Genomic DNA, 24,322 nt, shown 5'->3' on the forward strand with positions numbered 1-24,322 from the left:
TTAGTTGAAGGAGGAAGGTCTTTCGGTGAGGAGGAGCAGAGGGGAGGAGCGTCCACAACATTGTCACTTTTCCTCTGTTTGGACAAACAGTCCTCACACACACACACACTGAGGGAAAGAGAGAGAGAGTGATGGTAATGATGAACCGTTTCCTTCCGCGTAAAGGGAGCTGGAGAGGGAGGGAGACAAAATCATCCAACACTAAAATGTAAACAGGCTGGAGAAAACACCTACCTGAACACAAATCAGATGGGACTCTTCATTTGTCTGTTCATCCCGTTTAACTCCTATTTAAGTCTGTCACCTGTATCTATTTAGGGTTTAGGTTTTGCTGAAGTGAGATGTGTACACACGCTCTATAACAGGACTCAACCTTTTTTCTCTCTTTCTGTTAAATCAGACTAAACCGTTCCTGTTTTCGGTCAGTCAGGATTCCCAAAAACATGTTTATGTGTTAGAGAGAGAGAGAGAGAGAGAGAGAGAGAGAGAGAGAGAGAGCGAGAGAGAGAGAGAGATTAATTACTATCTAAAAGTTACAAGTTTATGTACACTAAGGTGACTTTGCCTTTATACAGTTTGGGAAAGCCCAAATGATGATGTCATGACTTTTGAAACTGAATGGTTAATTGGCAACATCTAAGTTAATTGGAGGCACAGCTGTGGATGCATTTTAAGGCACATAGCATCATGGGAAAACCTAAAAAAACAAATATTTGCCAAAATGTCAGGAAGAGACTTATCGACCTCCACAACTCTGGTTCATCCTTGGGTACAATTTTCAGATGCCCAAGCACCATGACGGTGTCCTTCCATCATGCTGCTCAGGAAGGAGACGGGTTCTGTGTTCCTGAGATGAACGTGTTTTGGTGCAAAATGTACCTATCAACCCCCAGAACTAAAGCGAATGACCTGAAGATGCTGCTGAAGCTGGTAAGAGTGTGTCATTATCCACAGAGAAATCAGTCCTGAACCAACATGGGCTGAAAGGCTCTCAGAGAGGAAGAAGCCATTACTCCAAAAGCAAAATTAACCTTAACTTTTAGAGACATGTCCTGTAGTCTGATGAAACTAAAACTGATCTGTTTGGACATAATGACCATCGTTACATTTAGAGGAAAAAAGGAGAAGTTTGTAAGCCTGAGAACATCCCAATTGTGAAACACAGGGGTAGCAGCATCATGTTATGGGGGTGTTTTGCTGCAGGAGGGACTGGTGAACTTTACAAAATAAATGGCATCACCAGGAGGAACATTATGAGGAAATATTGAAGCAACATTTTAAGACATCGGCCAGGAAGTGAAAGCTTGGGGATAAATAGGTCTTCAAATGGACAATGACCCTAAACATACGGCCAGATTAGTTAAAGTGGCTTCAGGACAACAAAGTCAGTGTTTAGGAGCGGCCATCACAAAGCCCTGATCTCAGGCCCACAGAAAATATGTGGGCAGAGCTGAAAAGGCAACAGACCTGACTCAGTTCCACCAGTTCTGTCAGGAGGAATGGGACAAAATTTCAGCCAACTATTGTGAGAAGCTTGTGGATGCAAACCCAAAATGCTTAACTCAAGTCATACAGTTTAAAGACAATGATCCCAAATACTAAGAAAATGTACCTAAACTTGTGGCTTTAAAGAAAGACATAAAAATTTTATTAAAAATTATTTCTTTCATTATTTAGCAAATAAAAATAATTCTAGGAATCCTAACTGATCTAAAACAGGATAGACCTAGACTGATATAATGTCAGATAGAGAGAAATTAAAATGTTTTTTTATACCATGGCGTCAAACATCTGGTTTAAACTATATTAAAATCCCTTATTAAGTAAAAAGATGGGTCTTAAACAAGATTTTAAAAGTCAATAGTCTGAGGAATGGATAGATGAACTGTTCTAGAGTTTGGGGCAGCCACAGCAAAAGGCTGATCGCTTTTATATTTTCATTACATTTTGGAACCAGATGGTTTATTAAGCTCTCATCCAGTCAGCTATGATTTGTATTTCATACTGTAGTTGGGCATTTTCCAAACTCATTATATTTGGGAATTTTAAAGACATAACAATGACTTTAAAGTCCAAATAATAACTGTAAAACTCATAAATATGAATTTTAAACTCCCAGTTGTGTCTCCTAATTATGACATTTAAAGTGAAATGACTTTGAAAATCATAAAGAGGACTTTTAAAGGTTAAAAAAGTCATAGAACTTGAAAAATATGACTTTGCGTCTCATAATGACTTTGAAACTTGTACTTATGGCACTGTATTATGAAATGACTTGAAAAGATAAAAGTCATCAGAATAGACTTTAAAACTCAGAATTATGGCTCTGAAGCTCTTGATTTTGACTTTAAACCTCATAAATTGGACCCTATATTAAATCCTTATGGCTTTTAAAGATACAGTAATGACTGAAAATCATAATTATGACTTTGAAACTTATAGTATTGACTTTTCCACAAACAAATCAACACGATGGACCAAATTTTATACATTCCAACAAACACTCAAAGGGTTTTTAACTCAAAAGACAAATGTTAAGGTGTATAAACTTTGTTAAATAAAGAGTTTGTGACTCAAACTGTGACGAGCTGTTTCCACAAGGTTTGTTGTTTTTTTCTGTCTCTCAGTCTGTATGTTTGTCTGTCAAGAATTATGATTCACATAAACTCCTCAGTTCAATGCTAATTTTGTCAGCTGTCACAGACTCAACAGACTAAAACCAAACAACAGTGTGAGTGAACGGTACTTAGACAACCCAACGTCTGACTCTTTGTCCTTAATCTTTATTTTATTAAAGAATGTTCCAAACACTCTCACAGCGACCGACATCCTTTTTTTTTTCCAAGAATAACACTATATCCACCACACATACATGCATATGAAGTGATATGAAGTCCGTAGTCTGGTGATTTGTCATTTGTGATCATAAGAAAGCAGAACAACTTTCCCTTTACCCTAAAATACTGCAGCGAAACTGTTTGAAAATAATTAGAAGAAAATATCATTTTGTTCATTTTCAGAGGAAATGCTTAAACAAACCATAGTAATGACCACCCTCATCCTCTGTGAAATTGGTTTATTCCACGGTTTTGTGACCCAAAACAATGGCTAGATATAAATGTTTTTGGTCTGAAAGCTGTAGATTCCGAGTTGCACCTGAATGTTGCATGCTCAGGGAGACACGACTGTTCCCCAGCTTTCAGCATGCTCAGGAGAACATGTGAGGCACACAAACTGCAAACTGAGGCTTTTCCTTAGGAAGTAAAATCAAAAACTGGGACTAAATCAGCAGGAAACCCCAGTAAGAAAGAAAAAGATTGGCCAAGTATGCTGAAATAAAGCAGGTTAATGTTTTTTTGGAAAGTGACGAGATTTTAACGCAGGCTTTTTGATCAGGTTCCAGGTGAATGTGACGAGTATAAAAAGGTTTGCAAGATGTTTCAAAGGTTGTTCATGGCAGCATTACAAAAAAAATCATTCATTAGACTTCAGCATAGTTGAAAATATGAAGTATTTGGTCTTCTTCACTGCTATTTCACTAGTGGTCACTTGGAACAAATGTGTTTAAAAGCTTGTTTTTGTGTCGGCAGTTTAAATTACAGATACAAGTGTTCCCTGGAAACTACCTTGACCACTAAATAGGTGATTGTTTGTATCTTAAGGACTTTTTAATGCAGTTTGCTTGCAAAAGATATGAAAAGGTAAATGCTTGCTGCCAAGTTGTCGTGTGCAAACGCTATGAACAGCGTCAAGTTGATTTTTTACACTCAAAGAGCTGATCCAACATTTTATTTGTGAGGTTTCTGTTTTGAATCGTTTTAGTATTTTCTGCATCTGATGTGCTTGGTCCACGTCACCTTGACAGTGGATAAAAAGCTTAAAGACACCAAGATTAGCACACAAATATTCTGTCATGTTACATAACGGCTGACTCAATTCCTACAAAGATTATATGAGCATAATGTACACGACTTGTAGGCACTGAAAATAAAAGAAATTGAAGAAATATTATTGAAATCTGCTCTCCCTCAAATCACCATTAATCCCTGAATTTTCTGTAAAACTTTTTAAAACTTTACTACAGAAAAAAACACCCTGGTTTTAAAAGGATAGTTTAAAGGTATAGTTCAGATTGTCTGAAGTGGAGTTCATTGAAGTTATCAGTAGTATCTCACTGAGCTGGGACTGTTGGCAACTACTTATAGACACAAAATTGCAAGAAAATGCACAAATTTTCACTTGGAATCACACTGGATTAAAACGTTTTCATGAGTAAGTAAATGGTAATAAATTGCGACATTCACTTTTTGTTGTTAGTCACAGATTGTCCTAATCATGCCTCTGTTTGATCACAATTTCTTCTCTTTTTTTTTTCTCCAATCAGTCATAATCTAGTTTCATGGGTTGTTCTCACATTTCTGTTTTTTTTTAACTCCTGAAAACTAAACTGGACAGGGTTTGAGAGTGAATTTGTTGCACAAAACTTTGTTACAACAGATGCAGCCCGGTGAGATACTGGCAGAAATGACGTAAACAGTCACATAAAGTCTTTGAGTTTGGAGGGGTAACTTTTAAGTTGTCACATTTTAAAACTGGCCCGAGTCTGACAAGCTGCTAGTTTGCCTTTTCATGAGGGTTTCATCCTGATTCTCCAAACTGAGATCACCCTGACCGCTCCCTTCCAGCTGTTAACAATCCCACAAAACCTACATCATAAAATCTGATCTATCTCTTTACTAAATTGTATTAAAGCACGAACGTACGTGATTGAGGCCCCGTCCACACTACTGTGGATACTTTTTAAAAAACTGTAGATATTCTGTTGCATTTGCACCTCCCGTCCATAGTGGGGAAAACTGATATCTTTAAAAAACATTTTCTTGCCACCTAGTGGTGTGGCATGGGGCTTTCAGTGATTTTGTTTGAATTTGTTTTAAAAAAGAAACACAGCGTAGATAAAGCCTGAGACCTTGGCCCCATGGGGTTGTAAGTTTGGGGCCTCCATCAAAATAAAAGGAGTTGCATAGGTTAGAAGTCAGAGCTGTTAAATGTTACATCTGACTCTAAAAACACTAAATATTATGACTTGAAGTTCAGAAGTGGGACTTCACAAACCAAAGGTGATGTTCAGGTTGTAATTTCAACCTTCCTCGCAATCGGACTGACCGATTTAACTTGTTAAAATCTGCCCAGTAGCTTCATTTTTTTTACCACTGGAGGGACTCGTGCTAAGCTAAGCTAACATACTCTGACTGCTTCATAAAGAAAACAATGGTATCGTTTAACCTTTAAATAACCTCAAAACCCCAATCTGGAAGTCAAATTGTGCTCAGATAAGTTAGAAATAATTGTATCATATATATGTATGAGAGAAAGCATGCTTTAACCAAGACGGAAACATGCTTCAGGAGAATGATAAAGGTGAATTCTGCTGTGGAGTCTTGTGCCTTTTTCCTCCTCTGCTGTGACACACAGAGAAGACGTGGCGCCGTCGTTTATCGTTCAGAGTCACACCTCAAAGCTGATTTCTCTCGACTGTCCAAACAGGGGCTCTGTTGCCAGGTGCGTGTCTGAATATGCTCGCCGCAGGTGCGTCGAGCTGCACGTGGTCTTGATGGCAACCTCATAGGGAGGCGGGGGTCCCAGCCACGGGGGAGGGTGAGGCGCTGGGCTAAATCCACCAGAGTCCATGGGTGGGTAGTCAAAATCCTCCACACGTCCAGCGGGCCTCTGGCGTTCCGTTGACCTACACCCACACAAAAACGAGATGTGATGAGAGAAAAGGTGCGTGAAAACGCATATAGATTTTTAGTTCTCTAACAGGAGTTGTTGAGTCGTAAATAGCAAAATGAGACGCCACTCTAAGTTGTTACGCTTACCAGTATTGTGAAGAAATTTTGAAGTGTGGTTCTGAGGAAAAATTATGAACAATAAATATCTTACCTATTGTAGATAGCTCATTGAACAACCTCAGTTTGGAGGAGCTAGTCCAAGAGGGGTCAAGAACAAAGTGGACTGCTGCTGTCTTAAAACAACTCCCGTCTCAAATATTTAATTGCGGTTCAATACTGTAAATGCTTCTACAGGACCCACTTCAGAAGATCTGATTTATCATTTTAGGTCTTCGAAAGTGGAAGTTATATAATATTTTAACTTAATAATAAAAAATAATAATCTTTTTTTACATTTTATTTTTCACATCACTCTAACCACACTAACAGAAATCGGTCAACAGAGTCTTTGTGTAGCAGTTTCTGTGTCCAGAAACCCAGGATGCTAAAGGCAAATAAATAACCCAAACCCCGAAAACAAGAAACCAGACAACAAAATGGCGGTCCATGTCTTGTATACGCTTCCTCCCGATCAGTGACTCATGCAAATATGGTGCACGGCTTGGTCCAGTATTGGTTTGGGAACTAATGTACGTCACTAGATGCTATTTGTGGTTTGAAAGGGGTATCGGTGAGCTGCAGAACAGCCAGTAGGCATATTTTATGACTTCTTAAAACAGAAATTTCAACTTCAATGGGAAGAAAACATGGAAATGCAATTGTGTCTACATATGTGCCAATAAAATACTTCCTTACTTAGAGCAGAGAGCGTTAGTTCAGACAAACCCATAATCAGGATTTCTGGTTTCTGTCAACAGAATTAAATCATCAGGAGTTATACTCAGACGGACTGCACTGAAGACAGCAACTGATATTTACACTGAGAACATAGTCATTCACCCACCTGGGAAGAAACACTGATTGGGACTCTGGGAAGCGGGTCAGTGGAGGAGAGAAGAGAGCCTGGCTCGGGTAGTTGATGTACTCATTGTATGGGCAATGGGGACAGTCTGGGTCCAACTCCCGGCGATTGTAGTTTGCAGCACTTTTGCTGTTCATAGCCCAAAACAGTCCGAGGACAAGCATGACCACCCCCAGCACCACACTGCAGAGGGAGAAAGCCTGCAGGCGGCTTTGGTACGAGGCCAGGAAGGCTGTGGAGCCCCCAGTCACAATGAGGAAGGCTCCGAGGAAGATTGCTCCATGGTGCAAGGAAGGCATCCTCCTCCTCCAGCACTGCCAACTGTCTCCGATGTTACCGCTTGGCTGGGACTGGCTGGACTGTGTCATTCACATGTAAACAGTAACACGGAGAGTGGGCCCCATGCACTCTGACAGACACCAGATATCCAAATAATTTCTGCCACAGTCACAGTAATCCTCTGGCACAGAAGTCTTCTTAAATCTTAATGTGTGGCTCCCATCATTTTCATCTCCATTACCGTTAAAGCACTCCTGACTATCTGGTCCACGTGATAGTCCTTACTCTCTCGAGGTCCACTTCCAGGGTAAAAGTGTTAAAACTGATGGTTTGTGGCAAAAAAAAAGGGCAAAGAAATAAAACGGTGAAGGCTGTGGTGCGTGTCAGGCTAATGTCGAGCAGCCGTGTGTTTATCATCAGGGCAGATGGACGAGAGGACAGCAGAGCCCATTAAGAAATCTTTACTGGCGCCCCACCCTCCCTCTGTCTAATGTGTCTGAAGGGTACCACTTTAGTCTACGTTTGTGTGTGTGTGTGTACGTGTGTGAGTGTGTTAGAGAGAAATCGAGAGGAAGAGGGACCAAGAGTAAAAGAGTACATGTCATCGTCATTTCTCTGAACTGTTTTTTTTTTATATATATTTGGCTGAGAAAACTGGAATAACTGTCCCTAGATGAAACAAATACTTAAGCTTTATAGCCACTTCTCAGACAGATGAATGAGTGCAAAATGTTAAACATCTGAATTTGAGGCTTTAAAATAATATTCTGCAAACAAACTTTAGCCGTTCACTTCCTGTAACGTCCAGATGGGCCAGTGTTGATAAAATTAGTCAACAGAAAATGACCCACTTTATGTGAAATAATCAGGAAGCTCAAAACTCATGAGTCTCATAAAGGGCTTTGCTATATTTGAAAGTTCCACTTGTGTAAATTTCAGACAAACACTTTCTTTTTTAGCTAAATGCTAACTAAAGCAGCTGAAATGTCTACAACTTGCTAACATTTGCCATAAACACAAAATACGGCTAAAGTTAATGGAAAAGCTATCAGGTTTTTTTTTTTATTTGTGTGATTTTAGTCATTTATTCTCATTGCAAAGTCAGAAAGACTGATGAAACATACTGAAACATTCTAATTCTAATTCATAAAGAACTGAACAATATCCGCACAGTATTTTCTCAAATTGATGGTTAAAATGTCCATAAATGAGGATTTTGTTAGTAAAATTTGTGAATGGATGCCACCTACCACGAGTTTGTTTAGAAAATAGCCAAAGTGACTGAAAATAGGTCAGATAAAAATGGCTAAGAATGAGAATCTGACCACTTTGATGTGCTGGTTTGTATTTATGCTCATATTTGTTGACCAAAGTGTGTTAGGGTTAGACTAGGCTTGGAAACGGTAAACTTACTGATCTGGAAAAAGTTTTGCAAAAGTGGCACGTTTAAATGTGAGCTCTAATTGTATGGCGCTTGGTCCACAATGCTTATTCTTGACAGTTTTTTTTTTGTTCTTGTTGTTTGTTTAGCAGCTGATTCACTCTTATATTCCCCCTTATCATCTTCTCTGAGATTCCACTCTTATTCTGTTCCACCATATTTTTTATCTACACAGACTATGACCAACCATGATGTTGGTCAGTCACGTGACTAAAAGCTTCTTTGGTGGATTCAGCCTGGGGAGTGTGGACCCACATTTCGGATGAGTTTATCTGGAAAACTACTGCAGTAAACTGATGTAGTTCAGGAAGACCTTTTTTAAAACTTTGCAATGAGTAACTTTTTTTTAATCTAAACTGAAGATATTATTGTTTTTAACAGTGGTACTAATGATGAGGAGTGTCACATGATTTAAAGTTAGAATTACCAGATACAAAGTCATAACTATGACATTATTTCTTTTTATTATACCATTTTATTCTTATGGATATGACATTAAAACTCATAATTATGTCTTTCCAAATCATTATTACGACTGAAACACATACTGTGACTTCTCTTTTTTAATTAGCAGAAATGGTCTTTAATAAAACATTGAATTTGTGTTTTTTACCTGAAGAAATAAAGGAATGAATTTCATAATTAATGTGACTGAATGAAAAATACAGTCACCACATGCACAGTTCAAGATGTCCAATGAATTCAGAATGTGTTCAGAAATGATCAACTTTGGCAATAATATAACTGTGTAGTGATATTATTTCATTGGTTTGCTGTTTTATGTAATATTTGAAGTCATGAAGTGAGGATATTTTCATTTCTTGCTTAGATTTATGCACGACATATGCGAATGTTTGGTGGCTGGTAAGCGAGTTTTCTTTCTTTTAAAGTGTCTAAGTGTGGTCATTTTGTCTCTCGGCCTTTGTGACGGGGTGCGTGGTGTGACAGCAGGTGTGCTGTGTGATTGCTCGAGCGGCAGACTTGCTCCATCCTACACCCACTTCTTTGACCAATGAGCTCCGACTTGTGCGGCCGGCCCCGCCTCTTAGCTCATGTCGCCCAATCGGCGTGCGGAGGAGGCGGGGCTTAAAGAAACGACCAGCTCCGCTCTCCTATCGCAGTCCAGGGAAGCAACGTGGAGTCGGGGTTTTAGGAGGAGGGGGCTGGTTTGATCAGTTTGGCGATTACTGGGACTTTTTGCAACCGGTTGACGAGTTAAACTTAATTAAATCTCCGCTTTGGAAGCAGTTCTCCGGCTCCAGCTCTCAGCTCGCATCATGTATGCGCTGCTGTTTTTCGCAGGGTTGGCGCTCTCCTTCCTGCTGTGGATCAGAGTCAAAGGTCTGGACCACGTGATCGTTCACCACAGGTGGATATTTGTGTGCCTGTTCCTGCTGCCGCTCTCCGTCCTGTTCGATGTGTATTACCATGTCCGGGGATGGCTCATTTTTAAGATGTGCTCCGCGCCCAGGTTGCACGATCAGCGGGTCCGAGGCATCCAGCGACAGGTGGGCGCTGCGGTGCTTCCATCGTTCTAGGGGTTGTTCTTAGGGTCTCTAACCCGTCTGATTTCACCCACCTCTCCAGGTCCGTGAGTGGAAGGAGGCGGGAGGGAGGACCTTCATGTGCACAGGCCGTCCAGGATGGCTAACCATGTCTCTCAGAGTGGGGAAATACAAGAAGACCCACAAGAACATCACCATGCACATGATGGACATCCTGGAGGTGGACACGCAGAGGCAGGTGAGGCGAAGCGCGCGTGCACTTTCTTCATTGAAGGCAGTGTGACATCAAGCATGAAACAAAAGGTTGTCCTGAATTAGACTGACTTCAGAAAGTAATCAGTTGTAGGTGCACGTCCAGTAACTAGATCCCGACCCCCTTTTTATTAGGATCCGTCCAGTGCTTCAGGAGATGTTCTGCTAACAGACACACAGACAGTTGGCACCTAACCCATAATGAATGGCAAAGCTTGAAACAAATGATAGCTGCCCTCAGAATGGCATACAAATAAAGAATAGGCATCTGTGTTTTCACACTCTACATTGGGATTCCCAATTAAATTAAAGACTGTTCGGTTCATGTAGTGAACCAGTTTGATCAGTTGCTCTGATGTGCAATAAATTGCCCATCAGCTGTTGCTTTTGAGGGCACACATTTGAGAGATGGGACCATCATGCATAGAATGAATTAACTAATAAGTAAAGGCAAAATGTGACAAAAGAAGCTGATTTTAAAAAGGCAAAAGCAGAAAATCAGAATAAACAACTGGTTTTTTTTTCAAAAAGGGTGCTGCCAGTAATTAAAGGTATTTGGAGTGACACCAAAGTTGCTTGTTTTTCCCCTTACAAGTAACTAAGAGCGTCCTGACACAAGTAGATGTAGTTTGATGCCGGGATGGCGTCGAAGAGGGGTACAATTCCCAGCTTGACCACTAGATGTCACTAACTATAACACAGTTCCTGCAACGGAAAAAATATAGACAGATATTCATGGTTCATAAAGTCCAATATAGGTTTGACATTATCCGTCAAATAGGCTGGACCATAGCCATTTTGTGTCGATTAGCTGAGGCGGCCATCTTTAATTGGGTTGACTCCAAAAGTAAATCTGTTGTAGTTGGTCACTTATCTGAGCGTTTCATTAAAATCCACCAAGTGAGATGCATGAAACTGCATGAGATGCAGTTTCTTGCTGACAGACAGACTAACGGACAGAGACACGAGTAATTACACGATCGCCGACCTTTCATGGCAGTGGGTGATATGTGCAATATGTGGCTCGACAGCCTTTACAAAATTTTCCAAGAAACCCCAAGATGGAGTAAAAGCAGATACTTGTGCCGCCTTCTTACATCGTTAACCTACACATGAATACAAACTGCAGACACGGTTTTCCGAGTGTTAGCAGACATTTTGGCTCCGACCAGGATTCATAATAAATACTGGAATATTAAAAGCTCAAACGAGATATGTGATTTGTCTGTTTTTAGTGGGGACTCTTTTTTTTTTTTTAACCTTTCTAATGAGGAAATCATTTGGGTAAGGTCTTCTGTTTACTTAAGGGGGACTTTTTCCTCTTGTAGGTGGTGAGAGTGGAGCCTCTTGCGAACATGGGTCAAGTGACGGCTCTCCTCAACTCCATTGGTTGGACCCTGCCGGTGCTGCCGGAGCTGGATGACCTCACTGTGGGTAAGTCGCCTGGGAATGTCACGGAGCTGTGTGCGGGCCCTCTGGTTTCTGAGCAGCCCTGTGCATGAATGTGTCGGTGGACTTCCTCCATCGCTGTGCGGCGTGGTAGGTCTGCAGCACCTCCCCCACCCCTGCTTCCCCCCACCCGTCGCTGCTCGGAGTCTTCGGCAGCTTCTCTAACTGCGTTAGAGGACTGATGTTGTCGCTCAGAGCGGGAGGAAATGGCTGCACTGTTGAAAGCACCCCCTGGATCGAGTTTCAAAATGGATTTCCTGATGCCATAAACCGCACATCAACAGTCTAATGTTTTCCCATCATGCCGCGGTACATTCATTTACCCCGTCCGGCACGCTCCACAGCAGGCGAACGCTGCAGCCTCCCCGTGTCCTCACTCGGGGCAGAAATCCAATTACAGCTGAACGTGGTTTATTCCCTCTGCTCTCTCAGGTGGCCTGGTGATGGGCACAGGCATCGAGTCCTCCTCCCACATTTATGGCCTCTTTCAGCACATCTGTGTGTCCTACGAGCTGGTTCTTGCTGATGGCAGTTTAGTGCGCTGCACAGAGGTAAGCACCGAGTGTGTGAGACGTGTGTGCTTGTTGGTCATTTAAGTCCAGAGGCCACTGAAGGGTGGTGTAGTGTGATATCACAATGCAATCACAATTTTCTGTTTTATGAAGGGAATCCTAAGAGATGATTATAACTATTCTTTTAAAAAAGTTTCATTCGAATCCGTTTTGCCCTGTTGTGTGATTACTCAGTCAGCATGCACACTGTTGTTTCCCCGTTTTCAGTTTTGTCCGTCCTTTTTGTGACCGTTCCGCTGCTTATGAGAAAGCTTGGAGTGTCGGGCGACAGCGGAGAGAAATGACTCCTTTTCAGCAAGAAACCTGGAGCGCAACCAGGTCCAGCTCAAACATCCCGAGAACAAAGACTTGTAATGGTCTATCCTGGAAGGAATTCTTCCACGCACTAATATTTTGTTGCATCATTTTGGGAAACGATGGTCCTAATTTGAGTAAAACTGAGCAGGTGGAAGAAAGAGGTTCTAATATCACTTTTGTGAAAGTGCGAGGACAAGTCTTGGTCAAAAAAGTCACACCGAGATACTTCACACTCGTATTGGAAGCCAAATTAATGCCATCCACAGGAAGTGAAAGGCTTGCTTGTAATCTAAGTAATGGAAATTTAGCAGTGCTGTCTAATAGTTTTATCAAAGCATATATAAAATAAAGCATGTTGGTCCAAACACCAAACCTTGAGGACGCCCATGGCTAACTCTGGCATATGAGGATGATTCATAATTAACATGAAAAACTGTAATCTATCAGATTTGATCCATTATTAATTAATAACCATTTCAGTCCCCAACTCAAATCCTTTGAATAAGCTGCTGATTTTTTATTTATTTAGTTCAGTTTATCTTCTCACTTGGTCTGTGACAACTTCCACACCATGTCATGGTTGACAGCTTACATTTAGTTGTATTGTTTCCTCTTGTGGTCGTATGGAACTGGACAAGGTCTGAGAAAATGACAGTTCTCACATTAGAAGTGCAGAAGCCCAGCACTACACTTCCTGTCACAACAGACCTGTATGCAGTTTGTTCTTGTTTGCCCAAAAAGGAGGAGAACTCGGACCTGTTCCATGCCGTCCCGTGGTCCTGCGGAACGCTGGGATTCCTGGTCGCAGCCGAGATCAAAATAGTCCCAGCCAAGGCCTGGGTGAAGCTGCGCTACGAGCCCGTCAGAGGACTGGAGGACATCTGTAGACGCTTCGCCGAGGCGTCGGAGAACAAGGAGAACACTTTTGTTGAGGGAATCCAGTTTAGCCTGGACTCTGCTGTCATCATGACAGGAACCATGACGGACCACGCAGAGCCTGACAAGGTAACTGACTGCAGGGGTCACACCTTTGTTTTTTTTTAAAGTTTCTTATCTGTTTTCTCTTGAACATCAGATAAACAGAATCGGCCTGCACTTTAAACCCTGGTTCTTCAAGCACGTGAAGAGCTACCTGACAGGAGACCACAGTGAAGTGGAATACATCCCTCTGAGGCAGTACTATCACCGACACACACGCAGCATCTTCTGGGAGCTTCAGGTACACACACACACCTCCTACCACTGGCTCTAAGGCTCTAATCGTGATTCCTGCAAGCGTGACTCGTACATTTGGAGTGTTTCTTTTAAGAACTATATTTTAAACAAAGATAACATTTGTGAGTTTCTTTCTTAGTTTTGAGAGGTGTTGGTATTTGCGTCCCTGATGAAGAACCTCAGGGACGCCATACTTTTGTCTTCACAAAAGGAGGACAGGCAAGTAGGAAAAAAAAAAGAGGTATAATTCATCCTCTCCTGCAATGATGAGTGCCAGAGGTTGTTACACCTCTAAAGTCCATAAAATTGCTGTTTTGTGTTTAGAATAAAAATGGTATAATTGCAGAACCTTTCAGCAGACAGAGTAAATAAAAGAAGAAAGAGTGAGGTGGCCTATAAGGATCCATGTTTTATTTTATTTTTTTTACTGAAAGTGAAAATAGGAGGAACCCAAAAATGTCACTTCCTGGTTCAGAAACACCATCGTGGATGTGAGATACTTTTCAAGCAGTTTTACAGGATGAAGAGTCACTGTTCTTCGCAGAAAACGAACAAACCGCTCCCACCTTTCTGAACCGCGTGGGTCGCGTTTGCATCAGCGCGCGATTGGCGCTGTATGCTTTGTAAATAAGACGCACAGAAGGAGCAGAGCTAGAGGTGGAGCGGTAAAGATGTGCTGTTCGGTCGTAGTGAATCCAGTGGGAAGCTTTTACCTTTTTATAGGCTCAGCAGCGCTCATTCCAACTAAAGCCTCGACACCGAAAAAGACATTTGAGCTTTAGTTGAATTCCCTGCGTATCGTTAACTTTTGGTTCCCAAAAGTATTGTCCAGACACACTCTCACATAAGCCGTGTTTCCACAAGTTCAAGGTTTAAGTGTTGATTTTCTCTCATTCTGATGCTCCCTCTCTCACACACACCATTAGCCATTAGTGGGAAGCCTTGGTTTCTGGAACAGTAAATGGAGTGATAAATTATGCATAGAGTCAGTTTGACAGATATCTAAAGTAGCCTTCTTTGAGCTTTAAGCTGCTGTGGTGTTTTTTTTATTTTTTTTTATTTTGGTCATTGTTCACATTAAAAAGGCTGACAGAAATAGGACGGTGTGTGACGAGCATCATTCATCCATTAGGCAGGGTGGTGCGAAACATTATTTCTGCTTGGGACTGCCCTCTGGTGGAATTTAGGAGGAAATGTTTTAGCTTTGGTGGTGGGGGACGAAACTACGCCAAACTATTTAGAAAATCTAAAAAAATAAAAATGAAGCACAAGTTGTAGTCATTTTAAATCACTCGCATACAAGCAGGAAGAAATGTAGCACCCTGTAAAGCATCCGTGATATTTATCACCCGGCACCATTTTTGCCTGCGTCTCATGTCTGTTAGAAAAATGTCTCATGAACCACTGGATGGATTTTAATGAAACTCTCAGAAAGTGATCATTCGATCTACAACTGAAAGAGCCCAGCAGCTTGGCTTCAGTACATTACATTGTGTTGTAATTTTTTCTAGTAATCTATGTGGCAACAATTCTTGCACTTTTGTTAAGATTGGGTTTTCAGGCTACCATCTAATTTAGATGATACAGGTAATATGTGGAAGATTTAGGCTGCTTTCACTGAAGTCGAGGAGTTTTTAATGCAAACATTTGATGTTTTTTAAGAGAATTGCTCAACTCCGGTCGCAGTAAATCAGACGTCTGTCTTGTGTTACAGACTGTCAGGTTATATGATTAAAAAAACAACAACTAACTCTAAAGCTAAGTTTATATCAGCCTTGGAAAATCAAAGGAGATAAGTCAGTTCATATAAAGTGAATTTTTTTTTAAATTTAATTTTATTTTTATTTGCAGAAAGTTAGTTACATTGACATTCCAGTTTTAATCTTTTTCACATACTGTCTCCGTTTTATGCATTTCTTTTTTTTTTTAGAACATTAAAACAGTAACTCAAATTTATCAAGAAATAGAACGAAACAGAACGGAGGAGAAAAACTACTTGTTACATGTGAAACTCAAGCACTTGAGCAGTCCTTTTCTAATATTTACTAAATTCCACATAGAAATAAAGAGGTATATCTGAAGAAATCAATAAAAATCTCCTGAGAGAGGGGGAATATATGCAATTCATTCGTTCCAAATTTCACAAAGTCTGTTTTGTTTTTTAAATTCTCAAAGAGTATGCTAATTTTTTCCATTTTATAAATGTCGAGAACAACTCGATGCTATTCGTCCATGCTGGGGGGGGGGTTGGACTTAATTACCTTCTTGAAATCACTTTCTTACTAGCCGCCAGAAGTGCCTGTAATAGTTTTGTATCTCCTTTATTTGCCAACTTTATCCCCCGTCCGAAATATAGACTTAGAAATACTGGTCTTATTTGGGTTTTGAACACGTCGTTTAACCCCCTGCTGATATCGGCCCAATCACCTCTCAGTTTGAGACAGTCCCAAAAGATGTGGTAGTGATTTGCGTCTGTCGAACCACATTCCTGAGTTTGAATTGAAGCCTTCAGGAATATTTATTTGACGTTTTGAACCAATTTCTGTTTGTTTACATTTGTGCCTTTTTCTCCAGGATATTATTCCATTTGGCAACAACTCTCTGTTCCGCTGGCTGTTCGGGTGGATGGTCCCCCCTAAGATCTCGCTGCTGAAACTCACGCAGGGAGAAACCATCAGGCGTCTGTACGAACAGCACCACGTGGTGCAGGACATGCTGATACCCATGAGGCATCTGCAGGCCGCCATCGCTCACTTCCACCAGGAGATCAATGTAAGACGGCGCACTCCGTGCCTATAAATAAACCCTGCCCTGCCCGCTGGGTTTCAGGTGACCTGTGCCGTTTCAGGTTTACCCCCTGTGGCTGTGTCCGTTCCTGCTGCCGTCGGGCCGAGGGATGGTGCACCCAAAGGGGCAGGAGGAGGAGCTGTACGTGGACATCGGGGCCTACGGCGAGCCAAAAGTCAAACATTTCGAAGCCAGAGCGTCGACACGTCAGCTGGAGAAGTTCGTCAGAGGCGTGCACGGGTAAAAATTAGCTGTGGAAACTCAAGTGGCACACATGAAGCGCAGACTGTGGGTTTGCCTTGTCTGTTGGCAAAACCTCTCGTGACCCACTGGATGGATTTTAATAAAACTATCAGAAAGTAATCACTGGATGTACCTCTTCCACTGATTAACTGTTGAAGTCAATCTGATTCAAGATGGCTGCCACAGCCAACTGACCTCAGAAAACACAATATTGTCTATAACTCGATCAGTTTTACGGCTACTGGGCTGAAAGTCGGTGTGGTTGTAGCAAATAATCTGAGCGCGAGCAGATTGCACAAGATCTTTGTTTAAAAATTTTTCAATTAATTAATTAATGAAGTCAACTTAGTCTGTTAGCAAAACCACTACATGGATTTTAGTGAAACTTTTAGGAAATAATCATTAGATGTACATCTGCAACTGATTAATATTTGGACCCAGCCCAATTCAAGATGGCTGCCACATTGAAAACTCAAAAATAGCTCCATCTCAGTGTTACAAATAATAAGCTAAAATTTGATGTGGTAGTAGCTGAGTGATTCACAGCACCTCCTCAGAGTGTGACATCCATAATGTTATTTTCAAGGTTTGACCAAAGTCATTTCTGAACAGGAGGTGATCGTAGGCCACGTTCATACTGCAGACAAAAGTGGCCCAAATCTGATTATTTTGCCCTTATGTAATCTTTATCTGATTGTTTTTTTTTAAAACAACAGTCTGAACCTAACAAATCCGACCCAGGTCACTTTCATAAGTGGTACTAAATCTGTGTTTTTCATTGACCTCAGTCTGAACGGTCATGTTGCATTTCCTCTGACCCTTACATTGCTGAAGTAGGGGTATGTGGATTGATCCAGATGTGAATCCAGATATAATGATATCAGTAACAACGTCATGCAGTTTAAAGCTCAGAGCTCCGCAGGTCTTCAGCTACAGAACAGGAGTCCAGTTGCTCCGTCATTTTTTTTTTTTCTTTGCTATATCCTGAATGACTAAGAATCCACACCAACATATGATCCCATCGTTGCTGTCGGGGTCGTGATGCGATCAATATTTGAGTTTGATTCTCCGTTTTCCATCACATCGCTCCCATTCCAGAAGTGAAATTCTGCGCCGGAGTAGGCGGAAGTGGCGAGATCGAATGTAAACGAGCTAAATAATTTAGTTGGCTCTGATTGCACAACAATTTTAGAATCAATACACACACGCTAACGTGTGTAAGAAGCATATTTACCTTTGTGAACACAGCGTGCTGCGTGTGACGTCACGTCTTCAGCGCGTGCCGGTGGCTTCAGGGCGGCAGACGGTTCCCACAGAGTCTGATGACAGTCGCATTTAAATTCTAATGTGAACGATCAAAAATGTGGCTCTGAGCAAAGAAGTCAGAATTGAGCGTTAACACCTGCAGTGTGAACGGAGTCTTAGACTCAAAACCTCTCATGAAAGCCGGCGGGCCTTTTTGTTTCTTGTGTTTACTTGCATTTCTCTCGGCCTGCAGGTTCCAGATGCTGTACGCAGATGTGTACATGGATCGAGAGGAGTTCTGGGAGATGTTTGACGGACATCTTTATCACAGACTAAGAGACGAGTTGGGATGCAAGGAAGCTTTCCCCGAGGTTTATGACAAAATCTGTAAATCTGCCCGCCACTGACCACTCGCCGAGGGGCTGCGTACGACTTGTGACAGCTGCCAGTTAGGGGGAAGTTTCTACGAAACCAAGAACTGTTTTGCACGAGGATATACAGAAACGCTTTTTAAATTTGGAACAGTTTCTTTTTGTACACACACGTCTGATTTGTGGGTGCAGCCTTTGTTTGAACATGAAACAACAGCAGAGCTCTTGATCATTTCAGGTCATGACTTTTCTAATTATGTTTCTGTTTTCAGTGTTCATTTTAATTTTTCTATTCTTCTAGACTCTGACCAAATGTCTTACTCTTCTTTAAAAATGTGTCGCACAAGATTTCCTCATTTTCTTTATTTTCTCACATACCTTAACACTACTTAAACTCCTGACCAGGCATATTTGAAGTATTTTTGTATTTAAAAAAAATAGTACTATTTTGAGTAATACTTTAGTGTCTGAGTTAAATAAACCAAAACTCTTTTCTGACATAACTGGTTTAAAATAAAATAACAATGCAATTATGGATACACAGTGTTTATTATATGACTGGTTAAAATGCTGTTTTAGACATCCGTGACTGGGGTAATGGCACGCAATGGTGTAATTCAAATGTCTAAAAAGATATTTGGGATATGTTTTAAGAACTTGATAGAATCCCATTTTAACACTAACTATTAGATAAAACGCTATATTGTAGGTATCTAAAACATGAGTTTGTCCTGTCCTAAATGTTTATTCTTGATAGGAATAATGTGGTACACATGAATGGACAGGAAAGGGCTTTTTTTTACATCCTACAAAGAGTGTTTGAGAATTTTAAAGTATTAATATGAAGAAAGCCCTTCCAGAAATCTAAAATGTTTTTGCCAATAAAGAATTGAATTTTGAATATGTGCCATACATTTCCAGTCCATCTGTTAATTTTCAAAGAGCAAATTTTTCTAGATATTTAGTTGCGAGGATCATTAAATATCATTTTTACAAGTAGAGCTGTTATTTTTATATAATTAATTTAAATTCTGACTTGTAAAAATAACATTTTGACAAGGAGGAATTGTATTACTGGTGCGTTACAGCGTAATTAGAGAAAGTGGTTTGATTACATGTTACAACGGCTTGCCATACTCTACTAGCTCCGCCCCCTCCTGCCGGTGACAGAGCTCGTGAAGTCGCTTCCGACCGTCAGAAGTTTACTATTATCGCCCCGAAGTCACCGTGAAGAGGTCCCTGGAGATTTTATGATACACAGGTTGGTTTATGCTCTTAATTTAATACTCAGGCTCAAATATTAATCATATTTTCCCTGAAGCTAATTGAGTACAATGACTTAACGTACAATTAAATGATTTTAGGCAAAGCTTGGCTAACTTTTAGCCAGTTTTGAGCTGTTAGCAGTTACTCTGCTCCTAGCCGAGACAGCAGAAAAGTACACAAAATAGCTATATATATATATATATATATATATATATATACAACGTTGACCTTTGACTTTAACAGTTTTTGTCACAATTGTAGTTAAAGCTGTTTGCTTGTATCTGAATTGTGTTCAAATTAGTCACCACCACTGTTTGGTATGAACCTGCAAACTTGCGACGTTTAGTTGTTTCACTTCGGTGTGTGGGTGGGTGTGTGTGTGTGTTTTCCGGTCGGGTTAGTGAAGGTTCACACACACTTTAGGGTGAGGTCAATCCAGCAGCCCGGTTACCTTGACAACAATGCGGAAATCTCCCAGCCCTTGAGGGCGAACTGAGCCCAGATATGAACAGTGACAGAGAAAACACTGACCCGAGGCTTTATTCGCTTCATTAAATAACCTGATTCTACACACAGCAAAAGCTGCTTTGACTCATCTAAAGGTGTGAAAGGTTGACTCTATAGATCAGTAATTATAGTGATTTTTTTTTTCCTCATTTGACCAGGGGGTGTGAGGTAAAAAAAAGGCATTACCTGTTCGTCTGGACGGTGCTGTTTTGACTTCAGAGCACAGAGAAGGAAGCATGGCCACTGACCAGGAGCCCACGTACACCGTGAAGCTGCTGCAGCTGCTGCTCCTCTCCACCTACTGGGGAATGCAGATCTGGGTCACCTTCATTTCGAGTACGTATCAAGTGAACAAGAAATGACTGTAGCAGTTCCATCGGCGTGGAAGCAAAGATAAAGGTTTTAGTCCAAGTGCATCTTCTCCCCACAAGATTACGCCTCTATCATCTTTTAAGAACGTAATAGCAACAACATGTACACCCTGATTCTCTGTTTCAGCTTTCTAATTCAATCCAGTGAAGCTCAAAGAGCTGAAAATGACATGAAAACAGACAGAGACACACACATTACTAATAAACTTAACGGAACGGTTAAAAAAAATAGATAAGTAGACCAAAAGTGCCAAGCTAAGTATAAATAAGACCAGAACTGTAAAGTAAAAACACAGTAAGACGTGCACACACAGGCAGTAAGGTAAAACAGATCTACATACAATACCCATCGTATGCTTTTTTAAATAAGAAAGTTTGCGTCACAAACCCAAACAGGAAGCTGATTCCTGAGCAGAGGGGTCTGAAAGCTAAAAAGCTCTGCCTCCCAGTCTGCTGTGTTTGCGCTGACGGCTGAAGATTTACAACAGAAGTTATCAAATGGTAGTTTAGAAAAAAACACAAATGGGTCAGCTTCTTTAAACTAAAAGGTACTTTTGCTGTTTTGTCACTTCGTGGTTGTGTAAACACACGAGGGAGGAATTGGCTCAGCATTTCATTTACTTGCCGATTTTCCTTTCAGTTATCTTTTTTTTCCACTTCATGTGATAAGTCTAATTATCATGTTGGGATAATCTTTATTTGTTGCCTTTTTATCTTCTATCCCCCACCTCTACTGTCCTCTGTGCTAAATGCATGATGGGGGGAGTCCTGCAGCTGCGCCACCACCCAAAGTGCTCAAATATGCAACAGTAATTCCTCCATCTTTTCTGTAAATAAGGGTAAAGAAAGAGTTTTATGTAGAGTTACATGCACTTACTTTATAGTAAGGATATCTTTCAGATTCCTCTGAGGATCAAAGGAGAAAAATACTTTAAAAACTTACTGTGTTTGACTACATTTGTTCCATTTGTTACATGTTAGTAAATCATTGCCTTCAGCTGTGTGTTAGCTGAAAAGATGAAACCCTGAGTATCGTTAGTTAAGCTTTAACTACAAACCCAGTTCTATGTCTGTGAGGTCTGTGTGGGGTCTGTGTGGGGTCCCGATCTTCTCTCTGGTGCTGATGTGAGGTTTCCATTTCTGTGCAGGCTTCGTCATGGACAACCACCTGAACAGACACACGTATGGGTTCATTCAGAGTCGCCTCGTTCCCATCTACCTCCACCTGGGTTCAGCCTGCGCCTTCTTCAACCTCACCATCTACGCCGTGTACCATCCCAGTGAGCTGCTGGATGACAGGGAATCCTTTCAGGTACATTTGTTCCACTTGGGAATAAAACCTGATTAGGAAATGCATCACTTTCATCACTTTTCACTCAAACTCTGCTCCCTTTATTTATTCATTTATTTTTTTTATTCGCCTACCAGATTTTCATCTTCTTCATATCGGTGACGGTGGCGGCTGTCAACGCCCAGTGGTTTGGCCAGATGACGTCCGAGATCATGGCGGACATGCACCTCGTCGAGCAGGCGTGCGGGCTGGGTCAGGACATCGGGCTGTCGTCGAACCGCGAAGCCTACGCCAAGCTGTGTGAGACCGATGTGAAGTACCGACGCCTCAGCAGTCGCCTGTGGCTGTACAGGCTGCTGTCGTCTCTGTGCAACCTCTGCTGCATAGGCTGCAACTTCTACAGCCTCTGCTACATGGCCGAGAACCTCGTGAAGCTGTGAGACTCGCGCGCCAGCAGCCGGACTGTTCCATCCCCTGAAATCCCGAATGACAGCTCTTTTGTACGGAAGCAGCTAATAATTAATTTATACTGTTGTTTTTTTTTATTTATTTTTTTATTCTTTCTGTATGCGCCTTTTATGTTGGAGGTGAAATGTCAGGCAAGCCTCGTTGTTTTTGGAAGTAATGAAAGGTAACTCAGCTGCAGTCATCCCCTGAGGGCTTTAGGGATGAACCAATGCCTCACCTTTCACCTAGTTTTTGCTGACAGTTGTCCCTGCCTTGAAATTTCCTTTTACAAATATAACATGGTAACCCTACAAATGCCCAAAACAGGTGAAGTGCTTCTTTTTTTTTCTCTCCTCCCCCACACTTTGTATTTAAAGCTTGAGACGCGATCTAGTAGTTCTTATTTATACACTGTTTTTTTAACTGAAGGAAGCGTTTCCACGCGGCTCTCCCAGCTAAAGGTGGAGTTCGTGTCGCCGCAGGTTCGCCGACCTTACTGGCTTTAGTTCCTTCGGCTGCTACTGGTACATAAAAAAGGAAGCGCTCAGATCACTCAAAAAACGGGCACAGTGCACTGGTGGTGGCAGGCGGTCGAGTAGACGCGCACCGTTTCTCGACGAGGTCTTTGGAAGCAGCGCCGTGAGTAAAGTTTGTTGTTACGACGCAGCAGGTCGGTCTTGTCTTAGTTGTTCGACTGGTAGATTGTTGACATTCCTGCGCGCTGCTGTCTGCTGCTTGGACACGATCGCTTCTGTTCGACAGTGTTGATAATCTGAGCATTTAGTAGGTGATGCACTGATAGGGAGGAAATACGGGGACTTCTTAAAGGGGGATGGTTGAAATTTCTGCTTATTCGTGGCGATAGAGGTCTGTTTGGACTGAATGTGTGGAACGCCAACACTACAGACGCCCCGGAAAAATCACAGTGACTTTTTTTTCTTCCTTTCTCGAAACCAATTTCTTCCATCCTGGGCCAAAAGGTCACCTCGCGGATCAAGCCGGCTTTGCCTGAACGCGATGCACTCTTGTGCGTGCCGCGCTTCTCGATTCCTCTCTGCCAAATCTGAACTTTTAGGCAGCGAAGGATCCGCCCACAGGCGTTGTGGTGGTCTAAAGAAATAATTGCAACAAACCTGAGTCTCACTGTGATGCTTCTGTGGCTCCAGAGGAGTCCGGTAAAAAGACCTGAACCACTTCCCACCGCAGAACGACCTCAGCGCGCCAATAATGGATATGACATTTTGTACATACTGGTGAAGAATTTTTAAAGTTCCTAGATGATCATGAAAGTTTATTTTATTTAACAGTTGATGTTACTGTACTTCTCTGCGGCTGTGGTCAATCACTCTCGTCTGGCTGTGGGAGAAAATATGCTATTTTTACTGTCAACAATGTGTTGAAGCTCATGTTTGTCTTTTCCACACGTTGAAATCACTGATTGCTCGCTCCTATTATGTTCTGTCTACAGTTTATTTCGCTAGTTCAGACTGTACGAGCGGAAGAAGTGTGATTTTTTTTTATGTGCCCAAAACATGCAAAAAACAATGCAATGTTAGTTTTATTTAAAAATTGAGACAGTTTAAGTGTCTTACACGCTGTATTTCTTTACTACAAGCTCGTCTGTACGTTAATCTGAATCCTGTGTAAAGAGAATAAGATGAAATTGTCAATGTTTGTTTTCTGAAGACGTATGAGGTAATCGGGTTTAAATAATGGGGTTCTGGGGTAAATTGATTGTTTGCTCAAATGTTCAGGCAGGTAAAAGCAGGACCCGCTGTGGGTTCGACTCACAAATGGTTGAACATTAGGTTTGCGTGGCATTAAAAGAAATTTTCTAAAAAACATTTGTTTCCTTTTCAGTCTGTTTGACAACATAAAATCATTGTTAGGCTTGATGTAGGAAGGGCAGATCTCACCAATATGTATTATTGGAGAGAATTATGATAAAAGCAATCATTTTCAGAAGCAAACGGGATCAAATCTTTATAAAAACTTACAAAAAATTAGGTTTTACAGCATCTATTGCTTTGG

General features: G+C 41.3%; 3 protein-coding genes across 3 annotated transcripts; 2 read left to right on the forward strand and 1 right to left on the reverse strand.

Annotated features, from left to right (window-relative positions):
- Positions 1-2,780: 2,780 nt before the first annotated feature.
- si:dkeyp-51f12.2 (uncharacterized protein LOC100151460 homolog) lies at positions 2,781-7,470 on the reverse strand. The gene is made up of 2 exons (XM_017428756.3): positions 6,736-7,470; positions 2,781-5,746 (listed from the first exon to the last, which is right to left on the reverse strand). The coding sequence occupies exons 1-2, from the start codon at positions 7,119-7,121 to the stop codon at positions 5,509-5,511; spliced, it is 624 nt and encodes a 207-aa protein (XP_017284245.1). The 5' UTR covers positions 7,122-7,470; the 3' UTR covers positions 2,781-5,508.
- A 2,280-nt stretch (positions 7,471-9,750) lies between these two features.
- dhcr24 (24-dehydrocholesterol reductase) lies at positions 9,751-18,944 on the forward strand. Its single transcript, XM_017428751.3, has 9 exons — positions 9,751-9,981; positions 10,061-10,216; positions 11,559-11,664; positions 12,112-12,230; positions 13,290-13,553; positions 13,624-13,767; positions 16,338-16,535; positions 16,612-16,790; positions 18,292-18,944. Exons 1-9 carry the CDS (start codon positions 9,751-9,753, stop codon positions 18,443-18,445), a joined length of 1,551 nt encoding a protein of 516 aa, XP_017284240.1. The 3' UTR covers positions 18,446-18,944.
- A 626-nt stretch (positions 18,945-19,570) lies between these two features.
- On the forward strand, positions 19,571-22,615 carry si:ch211-121a2.4 (transmembrane protein 205). The gene is made up of 4 exons (XM_017428749.3): positions 19,571-19,670; positions 20,341-20,518; positions 21,702-21,865; positions 21,982-22,615. Exons 2-4 carry the CDS (start codon positions 20,419-20,421, stop codon positions 22,282-22,284), a joined length of 567 nt encoding a protein of 188 aa, XP_017284238.1. The 5' UTR covers positions 19,571-19,670; positions 20,341-20,418; the 3' UTR covers positions 22,285-22,615.
- Positions 22,616-24,322: the final 1,707 nt, after the last annotated feature.

The sequence above is a fragment of the Kryptolebias marmoratus genome, linkage group LG24, assembly GCF_001649575.2.
Source record: "Kryptolebias marmoratus isolate JLee-2015 linkage group LG24, ASM164957v2, whole genome shotgun sequence".
NCBI lineage: Eukaryota > Metazoa > Chordata > Actinopteri > Cyprinodontiformes > Rivulidae > Kryptolebias > Kryptolebias marmoratus.

Excerpts from the sequence above, each read along its gene's own strand:
- si:ch211-121a2.4 (XM_017428749.3), top strand. The coding sequence starts at position 20,419 with ATGGCCACTGACCAGGAGCCCACGTACACCGTGAAGCTGCTGCAGCTG. Across the intron at positions 20,519-21,701 it reads CTGGGTCACCTTCATTTCGA|GCTTCGTCATGGACAACCAC; the intron begins GTACGTATCAAG and ends ATTTCTGTGCAG. Across the intron at positions 21,866-21,981 it reads ATGACAGGGAATCCTTTCAG|ATTTTCATCTTCTTCATATC; the intron begins GTACATTTGTTC and ends TTCGCCTACCAG.
- dhcr24 (XM_017428751.3), top strand. The coding sequence starts at position 9,751 with ATGTATGCGCTGCTGTTTTTCGCAGGGTTGGCGCTCTCCTTCCTGCTG. Across the intron at positions 12,231-13,289 it reads GTTTAGTGCGCTGCACAGAG|GAGGAGAACTCGGACCTGTT; the intron begins GTAAGCACCGAG and ends TTGCCCAAAAAG. Across the intron at positions 13,768-16,337 it reads GCATCTTCTGGGAGCTTCAG|GATATTATTCCATTTGGCAA; the intron begins GTACACACACAC and ends CTTTTTCTCCAG.
- si:dkeyp-51f12.2 (XM_017428756.3), bottom strand. The coding sequence starts at position 7,121 with ATGACACAGTCCAGCCAGTCCCAGCCAAGCGGTAACATCGGAGACAGT. Across the intron at positions 5,747-6,735 it reads CAATCAGTGTTTCTTCCCAG|GTCAACGGAACGCCAGAGGC; the intron begins GTGGGTGAATGA and ends GTGTGGGTGTAG.